Raw genomic sequence first — 22588 nt, 5'->3', positions numbered from 1 at the left:
TATTATCACTGACACACACACACACACACACACACTGCACAGTATGTGTTTACATTAACCCTCTGGAGTCCATCTATTTATTGAAAATACACATGTTTTATTTACAGTAATAACTTTATTTATATATGATATGTAGACAAGTTGAGAAAGCCAGTTGAAAGTGCAATCATAGGAGCTTTCACAGTGTGCCATTTATGTTTCTAGACCATTTTTAAAATGCGAATTTTCTTTCTACAATGAAAACTATTACTATTTTTAATTTACATTCAAATATATATATATATATATAATTTGATATAATTTTCCTGCAGTTTTTGTGTGTATAAATGGTCAAATAAAATGTAAAAAATGGTACATTGCCATAGAAACCTGTGTCTTTTGTTTGTACTTTGTTAATTAAAATAAAATGAAAAATCTGACTGATCTGACCAAGTTTGTGTCGAGAAAAAGGGCCATGCATGTGATCTAAGGACAGACTGAAATATGCTAAACAGAGGCTGAAATGAATGCATAGGAAGTTGACAAATTTAAACCAAAATCTCCTGGACTTCAGAGGTTAAAAGCAGCACATAGAAGCAGTAGGGCTCTGAATGGGTATTCTTACCACTGGCGTGTCATGCTGAATAAAAATAGGTTATTGTGTCTGTATCCATAAGCCAACAAAATTTGGGAAAATTTAACAGGACTCTGGTACATAGGTTGACTGAAGCAGCTCACAGCTTGATTAACATGAACAAACCTCAATATACCGAAAAGCTACAAATGTACTTTCACACAGAAATATGTTTTGGCCCCATGAGGATATAAATTATCAGTAGAATAAACAAATCAACCCTGATATGGCAATATATAGTACAACACTGCCCCCTTGTGGATACATGGTCTGGTATCTGGTGGTCTGGTCTGGCTCTGGTGGCAGTCTAATTTAATATTTGGCACTGTGCCCAGACCATAAGACTTAAGGCAATGAAATGCATTATCATTATCATGTTTTTTTTTTTTTAAATCTTTTTATCTATGTAATTTACTTCATACTGCAAACAAAATCTACCTCTGGGTACAAATAGAGTCCTCATTCACACACACAAAAGAGGCACATATCCCACATCATTCAACTTATGACAGTGGGAGTTAAGAAATGGCAAGTTAAATAAAAAATTTAAAAAAATTAATAAAAGTTCTTAGAGGTCCAGACTATACTTAGATATTGATGTGAACTAAAATACGAATAGCAAAAAAAAAAAGAAGACAGAAAAATAAACAAAATAAAACAGCAAAATAAAATAAAACTTGTTTTGGCTGTAAGAAACGTAGATAAAGGTTAAAATGTATATATAAAAACATACATAAAAGCAACAATAAATAAACACCTGTGCAAAGCACAGCAGGGACAAAACTGTTTTTGTGTCTGTTTGTTCTAAACCTAGGGATTGTAAACCTACGCCCAGAGGGGAGGAGCTGAAATTCTGTGTGCAATGGATGGGAACTGTCATTTAAAATTGAACCAGTAATGCGCTGTAATTGTTTTGTGTACAAGGTCTCCACGTTGAGCTGTGGCTCACCAATCAGTCTGCTAGACCACTTTACTATTTGGTTGACTGAGTTTTTATTTTTCAATGAGAGGTTGCCGTCGGGGTGTGTGCGTTACAGGGGCCAGTCTATACCACCCCTATGAATTTCATTGCCTTAAGTGTTATAGTGTGGCCACGGTACCAAATATGAAATTAGACTGCCACCACAGTGCCACCTAGGGGCCGATCAATAAAACCTTAAAGGGTTATTCTCAGGAGGGCATTGACAATAATTGTACCAAGTTTTGTATAATAATATAACAAACTATCCCTTTAATCCTCATACAGTGTCTGAAGGAGGACTCTTAACTGATATGTATAAGTTAGAAGAGGCAGGTAGCAATGGTGGAAAGTAACTATGTACATTTACTCAAGTACTGGACTTAAAGTAAAATTTTGAGGTACTTTTATGTACATTTTATGTAACTTTATACTTCTACTCCACTACATTTTGAGACATATATTGTACTGTTTATTCCTCTACATTTAGCTGACAGCTTTACTTACTTTTCAGGTCAAGATTTAAAATGAAAAACATGATACATTTAAAATGATTAGCCATTTTTTTTTTTAAATTAAACCACTTAAAAGTTTATTAGGTAGTTAAAATGAGCAGAGTGGAGTCATTTCTCACTGTGTTATTAGTACTTTTACTAAAGTAAAGGATCTAAACACTTCTTCCACCACTGTCTTTTTTACTTCTTTACTTTTTTTACATGTTTTTTTACTTTTTTTTTTCTTTATTTTCTTGAATTTTTTATTTTTTTAAATTTTATTTTAATTTTTTAATTTTTAAATTTTTAAATTTTAAATTTTAAATTTTAAATTTTAAATTTTAAATTTTAAATTTTAATTTTAAATTTTAAATTTTAAATTTTTTAAATTTTTTAATTAAAAAAAAAATAAATTCTGCGTTTCTGCGCATGCGCGGCTTTTCCGGCTTCTGCGCATGCGCGGCTTTTTCGCTTCTGCGCATGCGTGTTTTTTTCCGCTTCTGAGCATGCGCGGTTTTTCCCCGCTTCTGCCCATGCGCGGCTTTTTGCGGTTCTGCGCATGCGCGGTCTTTCTGGACATTGCGCATGCGCTGGAAACCGTGCATGCGCAGAAACGAAAGAAGCCGCGCATGCGCAGAAATGCAGAAAAAAAAAAAAATAATAATAAAAAAAATTACAAAATTAAAAAATTTAATTAAATTTTGACTTACTGGATTAACATTCTAGCCCCAAAATAAACTAAAGTCTGATTTAGAAAATTATGGGGTTTTTTTTTTTACTTTCTAAACACAATCATGCTCTGTGAAGAATTTTAATATATTGCACTGCTGATGCATAAACACTTTTGTTCCTGTTACGAAAGTGTGCATATTAGTTCCTCCTTATTTAGACTTTTAATTAACCAAGAAGACATGTTGGCCAAAACTAGTTATTTTTGTACGTTTTACACAGCTTTTTTTTTTTTTTTAATCAGGGTTGTAAGTAGTCCAACCTTTGTTTGAGCAAAAATGGATGGTTTACCTTGAACACAGTAGTACTAGGTTACTTACTAGCTGAGGGTTTACATAAACAGAATGTTGTTTGTGCGTCCGTTGCTGCCTGAGGGGGCTCCTGCAGTGGTTTTAACTGTTGACACACAGCCTTTTATTAGCAGACATGCCTTTCCTCTGCAGCTGTAACTAGAGTCAGATGTTTGCAAAAGAGCTCATAACTGCGAGTACACTTTGTGTGTTAAATACACAATATAATTCCTTTATAATGTCAGGATTTTATTACATCTTCTGCTAATAGAGAACTCTGTGGTTTTCTTTTGAAAGTCAACCATTGACTTTACAAGCAGGTTTTATGTCCAGAACTGTGTTTAGTGCCGCGTATATCCAACTGTGTGTGCTACTGCTTATTCTGTGGGAGCAATTTTGGAAAACAAAGCATGGAATTGTGCCCAGGTATCCGTTTATAAATGTGTTTGTCTGTATAGTGCAACAGTGAGGACCCAAAACTAGTTAATGTGTCTGTGTATATCAATGATAATGTGATGTAGTTCAGCAGAGTGTTGTATTAACTCTTGAAGTTGCCCGAGGAGGTGGCGACTCACACGTGTACATGTGTGTGTTTTCAGGAACAGAAAGCCTTCTTTATGTGGATTTCAAAGGTTACAGTTCTCTCTTATCACATGCATCTAAACCCTGTTTGCTTTTAACATTACTACACTGAAGAAGTTTCGTGACTTTTATGTTTTTCTGACTCCAGAAATTCTATTTTCTGAGCATTAAACAGACATAACATACATAGCAGTACTGTGAGTGTCGACAGGCAGAGATTATAAATGATTAAATGACAATATTTGTCAACCATTAGAAATATAAATACTTATTACTTAACTGATTTTACTCAAATATTTTGTTTTAAAATACTGAAGAATTAAACATCGTTTCAAATAATTGCACAGTGTAAACTAGAATCAGTACAGTACTGTTATGATTTAATATAGTATAAAGTATATTTATATTTACTAACTAGTATGGATGACAAATGGAGGCATGACGGCTTTATTTATATATAACGCATTTCAAACACGGAGATGATTCAAAGTGCTTCACATGGTCAAAGAAATGATCAGATTTACATTTTAAAACAAATATAAATACAAAGATCAGATATAGTAATATACATGAAATTAAATTAAAATGCAAATGGAGTCGATCCGAAATACAGTTTCAATGTAAGGTGCCTCAAATGCAGCAAATGAAGTAAATATAAAGACAATAAACAGCAGAGAAAGCAGTCAATCAAAAGCACGGGAGAGTATGGAATGCTATTAATATCAATATTAAATAAATAAATCAGCATATGGAATAAATAAATGTGATAACATAAATAAAAACAAATAAATAAAAACATAAGCTAGTGGAATAAATAAATAAACAAATAAGCTTGTGGAATAAATAAACATGATAACATAAATAAATAAATACGCTTGTGGTGATAAACATGATAACATTAATAAATAAATAATGTTGTGGAATAAATAAACAGGATACCATAAGTAAATAAATAAAACATTTATTAAATACATGTAGAATTCTAAAATAAAAGTCCCCTGAAACAAATAAAGTTTTTTAAAAAAATCCCAATTTTTTTATACAAACCTATTAATTTATTATTTTAACTTAGTAAACTAATTTCTACATTCATAGTAACACTTATTTAGATATTTATTGTCTCATTTATGCATTTAAGGATTTATTTCATAGGCATATTTATTTAATATTGACTTACTTAGCATTCTACAGCAGGAGTTTGTGTTAAATTATTATTTTTGTCCATCCCTTAGGTTTTGAGTTGATACAACACGCCCTCTAGTGGCCAATGAAGGGACCAACAACTCTCATAGTTACAGTACCTGGGAAAACCTGATTCAGTTAAATAATGCACAACCTGCCGAAACTATCCGCCCTCCACAGAGTGTACAGTGTATTATTGGTCTTTATAGATAAATTAGATCCTTAAATATGCTCTCAAGTAGACTTTCTGCTTCAGTTTTGACTTTATGTTTGGAAATAATATCAGTTTTGAGGCCCACAGGACGTAACCTACATGAATGTTGTGTCTTGAATGATATTAACTCTTTAATGACGTGCAAAACCTTTATGTCCTCTAATTATAAATAAAAAGCAATGTTCAATTTGAAATGCATGACTTTAAAACACACATACGAGCTGTATTTCAGTGAGTGGAAACCTCCGTTGGTCGTCTTGTAACAAAATTTCCCAACTTCAGCAAAATGCTCAAATTTAGCATCAGATAAAGCAGCTGATGGTGAGTTATCACTGTAGATCTAATCACTGCATGTTAGTCACATAGACTGCAGAAAGAGAGGAACTAGCAGAAGTGCGTCAAACAATACTAAGACACCGGTAAACAATCAGGAAGTTTATCACTCACCTCTTCATTTTCCAGCTGTTTGAGAGCTGATTTATGTTGTTTTCAGAATAAAGACCATCACATGCTGCTGCAGAACACATTGTGTTAAAAATATCTTCCTCGTATGTTGAGGAGGATCATCATCTCCTGACGTCTGCCTCTGTTCCCCAAAACAAAACATCACAAAACCTGACAGCTGACATCTTCATCACATCAGTTAAGAACACTTGCACCATCTCACCACAACCTGACCTGAACACCATTTGGTATCACCATAAACAAACATTAATCATAAGGCAGTAAAGCCCAGTGCTCTCTGTAGTGAATATGCAAATATTAGGCTATATTTTCTATATTTAAATCTATATTTTGTCATTTGTTTGTGTTTTTACAGTACAGACAAAGCATTATTTGAATAAGCACAAGAAGCATTTATAGAATACATGAAAAACACTTATTTTTCACTATATTTTTAATTTCTGTGTGCAGGACATAAATCCAAATGTGTGAAACTGTGATGTGTATTCCAATCATAATAAACTATAAATAAAAATAATAAGAAGGACAAGTTATTATTTTTTTTCTCAAAATGCTGTAATAATCAAAACAATATGACAAAAGTGCAGTAGAAGACAACAAAAAGATTTGTGTTAAAATAAAAGCATGTCTCTGTGGCAAAATAATGTAGCAATATAGAGACCAATGTTTACAATTTTGCAGAAAGTGAAACTTAACTATTATTGTAACAGAGATAGTCGATAGATAGCAAAAAATTTGTTTGAGCATTAAAAATATGGAGAGCTTAACAGCATTTCCACTTTTTCTGTTATACCAGCACTGAAAACACAATCAATTTCCTCCTAAATCATGTATGTTTCTGTATTTATCTGCTCATTTTAACATAAAATAGTAAAAACATATCTATCAGCAAGTTATTTATAAAGTAAAGTATTATTGTAAGTAAGGTTACATACTAATAATTAATTAATAATAATTGATCGGATTTATATAGTGCTTTTAAAGATACTCAAAGTCACTTTCAGAGGTGAAAAACTATATTCAGACCTCTTACTTAAGTAAAAGTACTAATACCACACTGTGAAATTACTGCACTACATGTAAAAGTCCTGCATCCAAAACTTAAAAGTACAAAAGAATCAGCATCAAATATACTTAAAGTATCAAAAGTAAAAGTACTTGTTATGCAGAATGGACTCACTCATTCCTTGTTATATATATTCCAAAAATGTGGTTGAATTATTGCTTTTTATGCATTTATGAAAGCAGCCTTTTAAATTTCTCAAGGTAGGCTTTTAACGACTTAACATACTGTTATGAGGTTTATTTAATAAAAATAAAAAAGTCTAATCAGTTTAAATTGAGCCCTTTTTGTTAAATCTTGACCTGAAAAATAACTAAAGCTGGCAGCAAATGTAATGGAGTAAAAAGTATAAAGTTACATAAAATAGTCAAGTTAAGTACAAGTGCCTCAAAATTGTACTTAATACAGTACTTATTGAATGTACTTCCACCAACAAATACAGATACAATAATACAGAGAACGAGAACAGAAATGAGAGTTTGTAATAGTTCAGGTTAGTCTGTGGGAGTCAGGTTTTTATAGGCTGTCTTGAAAGGTTTTGACTTAATTTTTGAACGAGGGAAGTGAGTCATTTTTTGCTTTCCAAGATTTCTATGAATCTATTCAGAGGTGTGAATCAGCAGACTTTCGTCACGATTTGATATGATTTAGCTGTTTAACTGCATTTTGTGGCCACAAAATTAAATTCAATCAATTTCAATTAAATTATTTGACAAATTCAATTATTTTGTCAAATAAGAGATGATTCTCAGTCTTTTCACCTCACTTCAGTCTTTTTTTTCCTCCACAATGAGAGTCAAACCCACAGACTGACCAACAAAGTATTCAGTCAAACTGAACTGAACTGATATCAAACATGTATGGACGACAAAAACTGCAGCATTTTATCAAACTTTCCTCAACTTTAAGCTTCACTGTTCTGAATAGCTTCGATACGGCTGTGTCCGTGAAATAATAACATCGCCACAGAGTCACATGCCTGGGTTCCAGCATCTTTAGCATGTAGCTAAAACCATCATAACTTTGCAGCTTTATTTCAACAACTTCCCGACGCAACATCCTGACACACATGGTGCCTACAGATTCCTTAGATCTTCTTGTTTCATATGACACCAGTATACTACTAAAATTGAGCCCAATATGGCCTCTAGAAAAGAAAAAAAAGGCGAAAATATGCTGTCAGGCTGTCGGAGCACTAAATATCGATACTGATACTTGGCGACAATGAATCGATATAATATTGCCACGCAAAATATCGAGATACTATGCTGTATTGATTTTTTCCCCCCACTTCTACTATTCAGTATGTATTTTCTGTCCTCCAGATGCTCTTTATTTAACTTTAATGTTATTGGGTGGGAAGCTGGTGGTGTCTGCGATGATGAAATATCACCACAGCAGGAATTGGATCTCGTCTTGCTGCACCTGCACAGCGTGTATGTTTTGTATTGAAAACAATTGGCTAGATTCCCACATATAGAGCATGCAGAATAAATTCAGCACTTATCTCCAGTGGCTCTCTCTTCTAATTGAACTCTATTTGTGTCATATTTGTCAGTAAATCTTCTGGGAGCCCACAATGAGACAAAACACCAAGCTGAGAGTGTGTTACTATAAACACACTGCAGCTTTAGGTTGTGTAGCAGTTCCAGGCTCAATAACTGCCCGTTGTCATCGTCAATAATTAATGACACAATTAGCTCCTGAGTAGTCTGACAGATCTGCCATGCTCTCATTGTTGACTGCTTCATTGGCAACCTCCTCTCACCGACTGAGCTGAGCACTTATTGATTTCCTGCCTCGTACTGAGGCATCGTGCTGAAGTGTGTCCCCGCTGTATGAGAAGCAGAACACCCTCTGCTCATCTATATGTGTCTGCTGATGTGTTAAGCTTTCAGCGTAAATATCTAAGTGCAGGTGTGTGAACAGGCAGCCTCATGACTGATGCAAACATATAAGATCATGTCAGCATCTCCTCTTCCGTTGCACATGAGACACAGACGAGGAAATGGCATCGGCGTGCTGAATCCGCTGAAGTCCACAGGATGTTGGATTTGTGGTCAGAAATTAAGGAAGTTCAGAAAGGGGTCCAAAGGAAGGGCAACAGTTGGTGCTCAGAGTGAAAATATGACTCATGATTCATTCAACAGTTATAAAACTGTGCGTTGAATGGAGAAAACATCAATTGATCAGGTGCCGGATATATTTATAATTATTATAATATACACTACTGGTCAAAAGTTTTAGAACACACCAACTTTTCCAGAATTTAATTGAAAATTATGCAGTTTAATGTCTCAGTGTACTCTGAAATTAATGCACATTTGCAACATTTAGAATTCTTGATTGAGCATGTTTGTTTTGAAAGTAAAAAAAAGATTCAAAATCACATTTTATGTTGGACTCAAGGACTAAAAGAAGACACAAAATGACAAAAAAAAGACACAAAATGACAAAAAAGACACCAAAAGACACAAAATGACAAAAAAAGACACAAAATTACCTAAAAAAGACACAGAATGACAAAAAAAGACACCAAAAGACACAAAATGACTAAAAAAAGACACAAAATTACCTAAAAAAGACACAAAATGACTTACAAAGTTAAAAAAATGGACAAAATAGCCCAAGACTCCATAGAGTTAAGTTTTTAACCCATTTCTAGTTCCCTGAAAAAGGCCTACTTGTATAATTCTGAAATGTACATTATTTTTCAGTTTTGGTTAAGCTTACCTTTTTTTATTTGCCTCTGGCAGTTCACCACTTACCTTTGTACCCTTTCAAGCTGTTCATTTGACTTGAACTGCTTGAATTTCAATAAAAAACTGGAAAAATTGGGGTGTTCTAAAACTTTTGACCGGTAGTGTATATGTGTGTGTGTGTGTGTGTGTGTGTGTGTGTGTGTGTTATTTTAAAAGAAGAAGTATTGTTTTTTCTTGGTTTCTTGGGGATGTAAAATAATGGATTTTTAAAAATAAATTATTTCATTAATTGTATTTATTTTTAATTACCATGAATTCCATTATGTATTAATTTTATTGTTAGGTTTTAATTTATTTAAAAATATATATTTTCTTTTTTGTTTTGGCTGTTTGACTTTATTCCTATTATTTATCCTAATATTTCTTGAGCAAAAAAGATTATGCATACACTATATTGGTAGCTCATTTCCATATACATTAAAGAATTGTAAAATTCTATTCATGTACATTTATAGGTAGAAAGAAAGAGGATGTTGAAGAAATTAGATTGTATTATGATAAATAAGCAAACTAAAAGGAGAAAGGAGAATATTTCTAAATATTTTTTCAAAATAAATTGTGTATTAATTAAAATTAAGTAAATTAAATACAATGTACATAAATTAAAAATGGTTAAATAAACTAAAGGATAAAATAAATGTATATATCCTTAATTAAAGAAATAGAAATTAAATTTAAATCTAAGAGGAACTCAGATAGGGTATTATTGATTTACACTTTTTTTTCCACTTCCACAACGACTCTTTTCTCTTTTGATTTAAATTTTAATTGACCTTGGTGTCTTTTCCTACTGACACTTGATTATAATAGTAAAATTTTGCAATAAAAAGCAAATAGGAGTGTTTTCTCTCGTTGTGTTTCTTTCATGCTGAATGTTATGCTGATTAATCAATGACTTGATCATCAGAAAATGAATCACCAACAATCTTAATGTCAGATTAATTGTTTACATCAGTTTAGAGTTTTTTCAGTCTTACATAATAAAAAACTGAACATCTTATAGTTTTGGGCTGTTGGTTGGACAAAACTAACAATTTGAAGGGAAATTATTCCAGTTTTTATCCAACTGTGACATTTTTTGTTGTTGACTAAACTGATTTTTGATTCATTTAATCTAAATCAACCAACTAATCAATAAAGAAAGTAATTGGTAGTTGCATCCTTTGTTGGCTGGTATTATTTTCACACCACACGACATCTCAAATCTCTTTCAAATTTCGCTTTTCAATTTCATCTTTGATGCTTTATTTTTTAATTCTCAGTTTGCATCTTTTATTTTGGTTTATTTCACATGTTTTATATAAAAGCAGTACAATTTCCTATTGAGTGAAATGTGCTTTAATGGCTTTGCATTGAAGTGTGTACAATTTGTGGGGAATTTTGGTTGTTTTACTTTTATGGTGGGTTATCTCACACTGCAGGGTTCAACAGTTTACAGTAAACGCAGAAAAACATGGTTTCTGAATTCATTCAGCTGGATTGTATGAGCCAGTAGCTATTCAGAATGATCACAATGTTAAAAATGAACTCTGTAAATCCACCTTAACGGCTGTTTCTGATCCTTATCATAAAGATTTACACAGTACATATGTTGATGTATGACATGTTATGTAAATAACACTTTTCATTTGCCAAACTAGATGGAAATCTCTTCCCTCGATGGAAAGAATTTAATGTTTTTGTAAATAAAACCTCTGCACTTTAGTGTATACACTGTGTCAATCAAAAGTGGTCAAACCAGTTTTACTGAGAGAGAGAGAGGGAGAGAGAGGGAGGGAAAAAACACAATCAAACTTCTCCCGAGCACCTCGAGTCTCCACTTATCGGAGGAAATGATGCCAGACAGTCTCAAAGCTTCCCTCTGTGTCTCCAGACGCTCTGAAAACACAGTAACACAAGAAACATCCGGAGCCGATAAACACAATGACCACAACACATGAGTCTAGTGGTTATGATCGCTATCCTCCACACAGCATCCCAAAGTGAGGAAAGGAGAGAAGGGAGGGAAATGAGGAAGGAATGAGCACAGAGGAGAGAAGAGAGGCTGCTATTTCACTTTGGGTTTTCTCTTCCACTTCCTCTGGACTTGAGAAATCTCTCTTCTCTCCTTTTTCTCCATGTCTGCTTCCCTTCGCTCTCCTCCATTTGCCCGCTCCACTATTGATTTTGATTTTCCTCTGATGCCACAACAAATACATGGGTCTATGAACATTAGAGAACCACAAATCCCTCAGTGAGCCTGTGGACTCTCCTTCTAATAATAATAATAATAATAATAATAAATAATTTAATTTTTAAAATTAGTCTAAATTAAATTGTTTTTATAGTAGCTTAAATGAGTAACTTCTACAACATTCTCTTTTTTAATGGGTTTGCATGAATATAAAGCATCATATATATATATATATATATATATATATATATATATATATATATATATATATATATATATATATATATATATATAAACAAAAACTGAGAAAACAAAGATAATGCAACCATGAACTGGGGGAGGGGGGGAGCAGCAACAACAAAAAAAAAGCAAAAAACAAACAAACAAACACATTTTAATTTGACCTTGGTGACTTTTTCTACTGAAACTTGATTATGATGATGTACAGTTAGTTTATAAAGCCAGTGGGAGTATTTTCTGTCATGGTGTTTCTTTCATGCTGATTTATCAATGAGTCAAGATCAGAAAATGAATCACCACCAATCGAAATGATAGATTAATTGTTTAAGTTGGGAAAGTTGAACCTCTTAACAAACTGGAAGAATGGACTGAATTCAGTCATTTTATGTTTCTTAGTGGTAATTTTGTGTCTCTTTTTTGTCATTTTGTGTCGTTTATAGTCGGTATCTGCATGTTTTTAGTCACTAAGTCTCTCTGTCGTCATCTTTGTCTCATTTGTAGTATGTTTGTGTATGTATGTGGTCATTTAGCCTCGTTGTGGTTGTTTTGTGTTTTTTCTCTACCTGCAGGCCCATTCAGTAATCCAGACATGCCTACTTTGTCAGAAAGCTGCATGTTGGTTACATTTATCATATGACATGACCCAGTAACCTCAATGAAAAGCTCCACTTACCCACTGCACTGCACTATTATGTTACTGGGCCATTTATAGTTCCACACCAACAATCTTTCTTTAACCCACTCTCAGTCAATAATCCAACACTTCAGGTCAGCTGTGGACATTATGTTCACCTCCACGGTTTGACCCTGCACCTACCTACCGCTTTGCGCCACTTCCAGACCACTGTGCCCAGCAGAGGGCGCTCCAAGCCCGTGCAATCCCCCTCCTCCCTGTTACAGCAGAGGAGGGCACCTCCATATAACTGCGGTACCTATCTGATTCCTTTAATTGCTTCCTTCCTGTAGTTAATTGGTGCCAATCTGTCCAGCCTCAAAACGAGATCTATATTACATTGTCAGGAGCACACACGGTATTTCTCACTGGTGCATGCTCATTTATACATTACCCCACAAACTGCAATTATTGCGTGTTGAATTTCACCTGTTTCAGCCAATTCAGAGCTGTCAGTGCCTGCAGACAGATCGAGATAAGCTTCTGCACCTGTGAGCTTTGCGCTGCATTATCGCTGCACAAATTGTGCAAACCCTGCAACGTTATTTAGGCTATTGCATCTCTGCAGACAGTCGCTTAAAATTGGGATTTTTAAAAGAAAACAGCAGCAAAGTTGAGATTTGTGCAAAAACATTTAAATTAATCGGCCTTTAATTTCACTTATTGATCAATTAAAATGGGAGCAAAATGTGCAACAGATTTCACGAGACAGCTGGAGATGTTTGCTGATATTTTAGGCGGGATAGTAGTAACAACACTCATCCTAATTATCTCCTACTACTACTACTTGCATTAGTATTTTTTGCATGCCTCCCGTCAATGGAAGCTCTACTCTACTATGACCCCTCCCACTTCTCCTTCACCGAAATAGACCCAGCGTGAAGCGAAAACACATAATTTATCGACTGAATATACCAATAAGTGCATGCGTTTCGTGTTTAAATCAATCTAAATGTTGTGTGTGGATTATTTCTGGTGATAAAAGTGGGAAATTATTTTGAGGTGTGGAATATTTTCAAGGCCGGTGAGTGTTTCGCGGGAAAATGAGCGGAGGGATACACAGCGGAGGAGCTGGGGGAGTGCTGCGGCCTTTTTTATTGCAGCCGGCGGAGCTCTCAGCTGTGATTCTCATGCTGCTGATGACAGACTGCGCGTCGCACTCGCCGGGTCGCTGGTGCAGCCTTTCAACTACCCATGCATGCTTCACACAGCTTCACTGAAACCGCCTGCAACACATCCGTGGAAGGATTTAATGTTACTTTCGCACTGGAATAACTTTCTTTCCCTTTTTTGCGCCTTTTGGGTCGATTTTGCCCCGTCTTCTTCCGCCGACTGTTTAAAATCTGAAAGGTAAGGGAGGGAGTGGGTTTCAGGAGCTTGCACGTCACCTTCCCACACCAGTTTAGTCATAAAAAAAGAAAGCTATTAGTTTATCGTCAAGTGAAGGTGGGGTTTCCCCTCTTGCACTTAATTTACTATCAGTTTCCCAGTTGAGCACCTGCTGCTGCAGCGCTGCGTGCATGCATGCAAGGCGTGCAAAAGAGGGTCGATGTTTTGGAGTGCCCATGTGATGTTGCTTACACTTAATGTTGCAGAGCAGGGTCAGTGCCAAGCAGCTGCTTTGAACCTGCAGACTTCTTTTTTTTCAACATCTAATCATCCATTTTTTTTCTTTCAACCAGCTTCACAATAAGGAAAAAGAGACAAAATGCCGCTGAATTCAAGTTTGGCGAGTAAAAACTATGACTACGACTACGACTCTCTTCAACCGTATTTCTACTATGACAACGAGGAGGAGGATTTCTACCCTCAGCAGCTTCAGCCTCCGGCACCGAGCGAAGACATCTGGAAGAAATTTGAACTGCTGCCGACCCCTCCCCTCTCTCCGAGCCGCCGGCCGTCCCTGTCAAGCCTCTTCCCCTCCACGGCGGATCAGCTGGAGATGGTGACCGAGTTCCTGGGCGACGACGTGGTCAATCAGAGCATCATCTGCGACGCAGACTACTCCCAGACCTTCCTCAAGTCCATCATCATCCAGGACTGCATGTGGAGCGGTTTCTCCGCCGCCGCCAAGCTGGAGAAGGTGGTCTCGGAGCGGCTCGCCTCCCTTCACGCTGCGCGGAAGGAGTCTGCGGAGCCCGCCGGTGCGGCTGCGTGGAGGATGAACAGCAGCTACCTGCAAGACCTCAACACGTCCGCGTCGGAGTGCATTGATCCATCTGTAGTTTTCCCCTACCCGATTGCAGAGACGCCCAAGCAGAGCGCAGGGACGCCGCCTAGTAAGGATTTGGGGCTGGACACGCCACCAAACAGCGGCAGCAGCAGCAGCAGTTGTAGTGACTCAGGTAAGCTCATCATCATGCAGTCACACCCCTCTGTGCAATTAGGAATTTCCCTCTGCTGAGTGTGCAAAGATTGCATGCACTGTTTTGACTAGAAGGAGACCAACTTTTGTTTTAATGAATGTGATTTGTAGCCAGATATCCAGGCAGGAGGTAGACATGCTGCCTGTTCCACCCATGTCATGTTGCAGACTGCTGCTATTAGCCAGAGGCTGCAATGTTTAGTAACCAACTGATGTGGAAGGAGAGATTGTACTCCCCTCCCTTCCCACTGTGGCATGCAGTTTAAATGATGATGCTAAATCAGAATGTTTTTGTGTTGCAGAAGATGAGGATGGAGATGATGATGAAGAGGAGGAGGAGGAGGAAGAGGAAGAAGAGGAGGAGGACCAGGAGGAAGAGGAAGAGATCGATGTAGTCACAGTGGAGAAGAGGCAGGCGGTGAAGCGGTGTGACCCCAGCCCAGCAGAGAACAGGCATCCCAGCCCGCTCGTGCTGAAGAGGTGCCACGTCTCCACCCACCAGCATAATTACGCCGCCCATCCATCCATGAGGCACGAGCAGCCGGCTGTCAAGAGGCTGAAGCTGGAGAGCAGCAGCAGTGGAGGCAGCAGCGGCGGCAGTGGAGGAGGCGGCAGCAGCAGCAGCGGCGGCCACAGCAGGGTCCTCAAACAGATCAGCAGCAACCGCAAGTGTTCGAGCCCGCGGACGTCTGACACAGAGGACTATGACAAGAGAAGGACTCACAATGTTCTGGAGCGTCAGAGGAGGAATGAGCTCAAGTTGAGCTTCTTCGCCCTGCGGGACGAGATTCCCGAAGTGGCCAACAACGAGAAGGCGGCCAAAGTGGTGATCCTGAAGAAGGCCACAGAGTGCATTTACAGCATGCAGTCGGACGAACAGAGACTCCTCTCAGTCAAAGAACAGCTGAGGAGGAAAAGTGAACTTTTAAAGCAGAGACTCTCACAGCTGCAGAGCTCTCGCGCTTAAAGTTTGAATCATCATAGACTTTTTGGCCTTTTGTTTTTTATGCAAGTTCAAGACTTAGGGTGTACAGTTGTTGTTGCATGCAAATGCAAAGCGGATTAAGTTGTTTGGAATCTTGTTTGATTTCAATGTTAAAACTGCCTCAATTGAAGTTAAGGGTGGATTAAATATTTAAAAGTTTATTTTTATTAATAAAATATAAAAAAAATGGGGCTACCCTGTTGAGGGCCCAAACTAAAATATAAATTTTTATGTTTTGTATATAATTAATATTTCCTAAGAAAATGTATTTTTGGATCTCAATTGTCTGGATGTTCAGACCCAGTGTTTGGTTTTTTCCATTATGTTCCTAGATTCTTTTTGAAATATAAAAAAATGTTTCTTCCTGAATTTGTGTCCTTGTTCTTACAGTGCAAAAAAACACATTTCCTCACAGTAGATGCACATTCATCTGTGCTGGGGGTACATGCTGCAGTGGAGACAAGACAAATAAACAAATGCATGTTTTGAATAAAGTAACTCAGAAATGATGCTTATGTTTAGTGTAATGACATCACTCCTCTCCCTCTGACTCCTTATGGTAGAATTATCAAGGGATAAATGGATAATTTCACTTGATGCTGCGGTTGTTGATGCTGTATTAGTTCTTGCTCACACAGAAGACAAGGTAAGCTTAGTGTATTGTCTCTAATCCATGCATAGAAGCACATTTTAACCTGAATGAGTGCTTGTTATTGAAGATATTCCAATATAACTGATGCTAAATTGAACGCAATTTCATTTAAAAGTGACAGTGTAGTGGAGGGCAAACCGGGTATACCCATGTGTCTTTCACCCAAAAGTCATTGGACTATATAGGAGAGTATACCCACTTCCTCATAGTGCACCCACCCTATCAACTCCCATGACACCACTGGAAAAAAGAGGGAATTCGGCTATCTGACGGAAACCTTTTGTGCTTTTAATATGCACCAGAAACCATTAAAAAGTCACTGATTGATGCACACAGACTTAATATCTTACATGGTTTCTGTCCTCAACATTGTTCTGAGTTTGAACTGCATATTAGTACACTGAGAGCTACTTAGAATACTATGTAAACATACTTGGGTAATGAAAGCTGATAGTGATAGTTATGTAATTCCTTTTGCAGCCTTCCTTTTATTTCCTCTTACTGTTTATTGTAGGTATTCACCAAACCGGCAGGCAAATTCCTCGAAAGTTATTACCTTGGTAACAATAAACCTTATTTATATTCTGCCTACTCTGATATTCTGATGTTATTCTGGTTAATTTTCATGTCTCAGATCAGAATTAGGTCAAATTTTAATGAGTGAAGGCAAAACATGCTGGTTTGAAGTTACAAATACATGTATCTATCTATAAAGTCCAGATGTGCAATTCTATCATAAGCATGAGACAAATAGCCTATAACTATATCTTAGTGGGAATATTATTAGTGCTACAGTTATATTTATTATTGTCCATTAACTGGGCAAAAAAATGTCAGAAAATAGTGAAAAATGTCATCCAGTTCCTCAAAATCCAAGGTGATGTCTTCAAATGTATGTCTTGTCAGTATAAACCCCAAAGATATTAATTTAATATGATATAGTAAAACAGAGAAAAGCAGCAAATCTCCATATTTGACATGCTAAAAACGGCATTTTCTGCCCTTTTTGGCATGAAAAATTACTTTGAAAAATGAATCTATTATTTAAGTAGTTCTCTGTCAATCAACTCAACCTTGCAGCTTTTAATATTATAGAAAGTGAATCAATAACATCCAGTAACAAACACTCTAAATGGAGTTCCACTTACAGTTAACCCTCTAAATAATATATTATGTGGCCAGTAACTATAACATACCTGCATTATTGTTGATATTGCACCGATTTTTTGATCGGCTTTCCAGTGTCGCCGTGACGTCACGCGCCGTATCCCGAGCGCTCCCCTGAGCGCGTGGTCCTGGTCGCGAGCACATGGAAGTGAGGTCGAGATTTGTGTCTGTGAAACGCGACTGATCATCAGAAAAAAGGGAATATAAAAGCGATAAAGCGGCATCAGAAGCTCAGAGTAAAGCGGTAAGAGCTGTTTGTGTGTCTTCTGTCGGTTGCATTCGTCATTTTTGAACTAAATCTTTAATTACACTGATTAATAGAGCTGAAAGATACCAGCCTGTGTAGTGAAATCTCTTTATCTTCTTTCAATGTGTGTGATATAAAGTTAATCTAAAGGAGTGATGGTCGCTGAACGGCTTTGCAGCGGTTTAATGTGATGTGAATGTGAAACTATTGTTCTCAGGACAAGTGTTATTTTCGTCTGGCTTCTCTATTGTCTGTCCAACTCATGTTATTAATACTGCTGGAGATGTTTGCATGCATGTTCTGTTCAGTCTATTGTTGCCTGCTTGATGTTTAATATTACTGTATACTTTCCAAGTCTCTATTCTCCATGGAGCACAAAGTGTAGAGCTGCTTCAAGCATTATTTTACCCCTGCTGTCAGTGTGATAGCACAGTGATCATAACAAAAGATGATAAAAGGCATGTGTGATATCATCAGGTAGTGCTCACGGCTCCCTTTTCCTCAATCTATGAGTTATTATATGTGCAGCTTGTTTGTGTGCAACAAAATAAGGTTTCTCCACTGTATATTTTTGTATTGTTCCTGGCCTGTGAATGCACATCAAAGCAGTTTGGTGAGCCACACTGAGAAATAGGAGGACCACAAAAGATGGGATTAGTGTGGCTTCATTGTGTGGACTTTCTTGGTGGGCAGGACGGTGTATTGTGAGCAGGGAAAGTGTGCTGTAACTGGCTGACCTGGGTTCAAGCCTCCATGACAACGTGCATCCACCCTGCTCGAGTTTTTGTCCTGAAAGACACTCAATCTCTTTACGGAGGTTATGTAATTTTGGCAACCAAAAAAAGAGTCTAGGATCATTAAAGGACATCTGCAGAGAGGCATTTTAGGTTAGAACTTTGGTTGATTTGTAACGTGTCTTGGTTACAAATTACCGCCGTTTTAAATCATATTTGTGTGGATACATTTCAGTAGTTTTCACCTATTTAACACCTACAAAAACCATGCTTCTTGGGTCATCGAGGACATCTAGAGAGCCTTTCTTTTTATGCAAAATGACCCACAGAATTTCAACTGCTTGCAGAGATTATATATGTATATCTGCTCCTGTTGATATTTCACATTTAATTACATGAATCAAGGAAAACTTTTCAGGTCTGACATGAGCCACAGAATCTTGTACATTTTACTTAACTAGTTAACAAACTTACAGAAGATTTTTGCAGTCAAAACATAAAAAACGCTTCTCAGATATGATATTTTGTTGTACATTTAAGTACAACTGAAATGGTTTGTCATTAAGTAATTACATAATAATTAATAAAAGACTACATCTTTTTGGTTCCAGTTTCGCAGTGTGAGGATTTGCTGCATCTCCTTTATTTAAATATATTTTAAATAGGGTTTATTTTGTTTAAATTTTAAATGAGTTATTTTACTTCTAATGACTACATGTTTTGCATTATACTTGCAAAGTTTTACTTAAATAAATGCAAGACTTTTAGTGTTTCTAGAGAGTAGTATTAGTTCTTTTTTTAGGAATAAATAAAATAAAATAAAACCTTTCAACCACATTCCATCTTGAAAAAAGATAATTTAGTTAATTTAAGACAACTCAAGGCTTAAAGACGAATTAGCATGAATCCAAAGCCAATGGTGGTTTAATGGCTGTTCTCATATACGGTTAGTTGTTATTCTTGTGAAAAGTAAGGCACTGAATTTCGTAGCTATCCCACAAAATCGCGTAATAAGGATGGGCAGGAGAGGAAACTGATGGCACAAACCTGGGACTTTGACCCAGTAGACTGATGTTGGGATTCTGCTGGGGACTACAGAAGTTATATTGAGCCTAACTCTGGTCTTTTTCCAAACATTAAACAAGTTTTTTTTGTTGCCTAAACTTAACCATGTACTTCGAAGTCACAGTGTTACTAACATGTTTTAAATCAGCGATCGATGTTTTTAATAGTGACCTTAAATCAGTAGGATATGGAACAAACTGCAGTTTTCTCCTGCTGCGTAATAGTTATAATATATATATTTTTAACTTGTTTCCTGTCCTGGTAGCTGACCAGTTTGGCTTGGGAAAGTTGCAACTTGGGAAACAGGATCAAAAATATTTTCTATCATTCAAATAGTAAGTTATTTTTGGATCATGCTTCTCTGTGTCTCAGACGCAAAACTAACTTGTTATTATCATCAACTAATTTGATTTTAACTTCAATTCAACTCATCATTCAGTCAATAAAATGTCCGAAAGTAATTACAAAAAGGACCATCATGATGACAATGTCTTTTTTGGTATAACCCAACAGTCAAAAACATAAAGATATTTAAATTAAAGTGATGTAAAACTGTGAAAAGAAGCAAATCATCACATCGGAGCAGCTGGATAAGGCAAAATATGGCATTTTTGCTTGATTAATGATAATTAACCTCTTATTAAAGCACATTTGGGCTCAAACTTCACCTTAAATAACCTCAAACTCCAAATGGTAACAGTTGATAGGGATAAGAGTGTTTTCAGAGAGATAAAGATGAGTACAGTTGAGTTGTGTTCATATATATTTAAGTCAGAAAGAGAATTTTCTTTTTGCACTGCTGTGATTACATCAGCTCTCAGCTTGAGACCTTGTACTGCTCACTGGAGTGGTTTTGCAGAAAACGTTGTGTACGTTAGAGAGTATCTTAGAGATCTGTGTACTTTCCAGTCAAACTTGGGCCGAGCCAAACTTTGCTGCCTCGCCATAACGACTGCACACATACTTTTCAGATAGTTCAGAGGCCCAGGAATACATGGAGGTCTGCTCTTATGTAATCTGTGTTTTTCAGAGCTGGAATAGATTAAAGCGGTTCAAACTCCTGAAGTCAGAGCTGCAGCCACTCGCCAGCTCGACTTTTCTCTCTTTCTCTGGCTGCGTCTCGTTTTACAGCATCATTATTATCACATGACATCACTTTCCTCTTTAAGAGTTCGCTGCCTCATTTGCATGCTCTGTTTCAGTCTCCGAGCTGTCAGTGTGTTTTTATTGGCAGTGACGACCTGTGTTTGGCTGCCAGCGTCCCGCCTGCACAGTGTTTTCATTTTACCACGTGAGAGTATCTAGGAATATGTTGCTGAGGAATGTGACACGTGTGCTCCTGAATGCAACACCACCACATACTTTACGTGGAACTGGAGTTTGAGTTCACTTTTTTTTGTGGAAAGAAATTTAAACTATGATGGTACTGCAGCTACATTTTTTTCAAACCTTTTTTTTGACATGTTTGGAATTGGAATGTGCCTTCAAATGCCCTACAAGCACACATAGCGTTGGTTTGCAATTTAAGCTGTTTGTCCCTTTAAAGAAATAGTTTGCGTTTCTTGAAGTTTACCTGCAGTAGATGATCTGCACGATCCCAGTTTGGAGATCCAGGCTCAAAGCAGGAAACAGACTGCCGACACCCTTGTGTTGTCTTAGGGGTCAAAAATGACCTGCCACTATGTTCAACAGCAGAGGGAAACCTCCTTAATTAATTTTTTTCAACTTGAAATTCGATTACTTTTCCTAGATTGACCCCAACAAGAGAAAAAGTAAAACATTGCTTTTGTTCATATTTCCATAAAAGCTGTACAAATCTTAATTTAGGGGTCGTTTTTGACCCGGCAGCTATAAAATCAATTTCATACCAGAAAACCAGAAAAACCAAGCATGCTGGCACGCATGTACACATGCATGCTTGCTAAAAAAAAAAAAGGTTTACACCAATGCAGTTCCTTTAGCAATAAAAATAATAAAAACACACCCCTACTTTAGTAAAACAGTAAACCAATTATGACAGGTGTGCTGTAAAAAAGACGAGTGGATCCCCTGATTAAATCCAGTTTTTCTGCACTGTAAAGAGGGAAACCCTGGATATACAAAGTTTGTGATGAATGACAGGTTGTTTCTTCATGCAAGATAGATTTGGGTTAAAAAATTCAATCAAGCTGCTCTATACACCACTCTCTAAGTGGTGTATAAAAGTTAAGACAACACAAGGGTTAACCACCAAAATAAACACATCATGATGCTAAAGTGCACACAGCTTGGTGAATTTCACCGCCTCCTCCAGAAACTGCTTCTATGGCACTAGCTTAGCATTATGAATGCAGAAAAATCAAATTTTGCTGTGATTTATTGAAATACCCTGATCATAAAGTATGTTGAGATCATTACAACATGATGCAGATGCTGTAAAATGTCAGAATTAATGATTTGTCAGGTCCGTCCACAAGACTACACCAAACAACTTTTAAAATGTTTGTTTTCTGAATGGGGTTTGGTTCATTCAGAGCAATGCTATGCAGGATGATCAAGTGAAAAAATTGCTTCCTCATAAGTGTAACAGTGTATTTGCATTGACCTTGATTGATTTTTGATAGAACAATTCACGTTTTTGTTGTTGACACATCATTAGTGTTTTAATGTGTCTTGTTGTGGCGACAGAAAATGATCGCCTAATAATGTTGGCTTAAACTTAAATTTGTAATTATATAGGATTATGAATGCATGTTTCAGACATGCATTCATAATACTTTAAGTTAATTAAAAGGTGATTAAAAAAATGCAATAGATAAGGTTTAAAAATATATATGTCTAAATGGTACTGAAAATGTTGCGTTGTGGGTCAGAACAACACAAAGAACGTGCAAGTCTGCATGTGGTCCAGGTAGCAAACACGTTTTTACGGTGTCTGCTGAAACACTGAGAGAGC

At 36.5% G+C, this 22588-nt stretch overlaps 1 protein-coding gene and 1 long non-coding RNA gene across 2 annotated transcripts in view; both read left to right on the top strand.

Annotated features, from left to right (window-relative positions):
- Positions 1–13569: 13569 nt before the first annotated feature.
- myca (MYC proto-oncogene, bHLH transcription factor a) lies at positions 13570–16157 on the top strand. Its single transcript, XM_059326881.1, has 3 exons — positions 13570–13788; positions 14121–14783; positions 15106–16157. The coding sequence occupies exons 2-3, from the start codon at positions 14147–14149 to the stop codon at positions 15768–15770; spliced, it is 1302 nt and encodes a 433-aa protein (XP_059182864.1). The 5' UTR covers positions 13570–13788; positions 14121–14146; the 3' UTR covers positions 15771–16157.
- Positions 16158–17736: 1579 nt separating this feature from the next.
- The window catches only part of LOC131962351 (uncharacterized), a 38397-nt gene continuing 33545 nt past the window's right edge, over positions 17737–22588 (top strand). The window contains exon 1 of the long non-coding RNA XR_009389923.1: positions 17737–17851. This is a non-coding gene — a long non-coding RNA (uncharacterized LOC131962351). The remainder of the gene's footprint in view (positions 17852–22588) is intronic.

Source organism: Centropristis striata, chromosome 23, assembly GCF_030273125.1.
Source record: "Centropristis striata isolate RG_2023a ecotype Rhode Island chromosome 23, C.striata_1.0, whole genome shotgun sequence".
Lineage (NCBI taxonomy): Eukaryota > Metazoa > Chordata > Actinopteri > Perciformes > Serranidae > Centropristis > Centropristis striata.
This window is presented reverse-complemented; position numbering and strand designations above follow the sequence as displayed.

Coding starts and splice junctions, on each gene's coding strand:
- myca (XM_059326881.1), top strand. CDS start 14,147: ATGCCGCTGAATTCAAGTTTGGCGAGTAAAAACTATGACTACGACTAC. Junction 14,784..15,105: donor CAGCAGTTGTAGTGACTCAG/GTAAGCTCATCA, acceptor TTTGTGTTGCAG/AAGATGAGGATGGAGATGAT.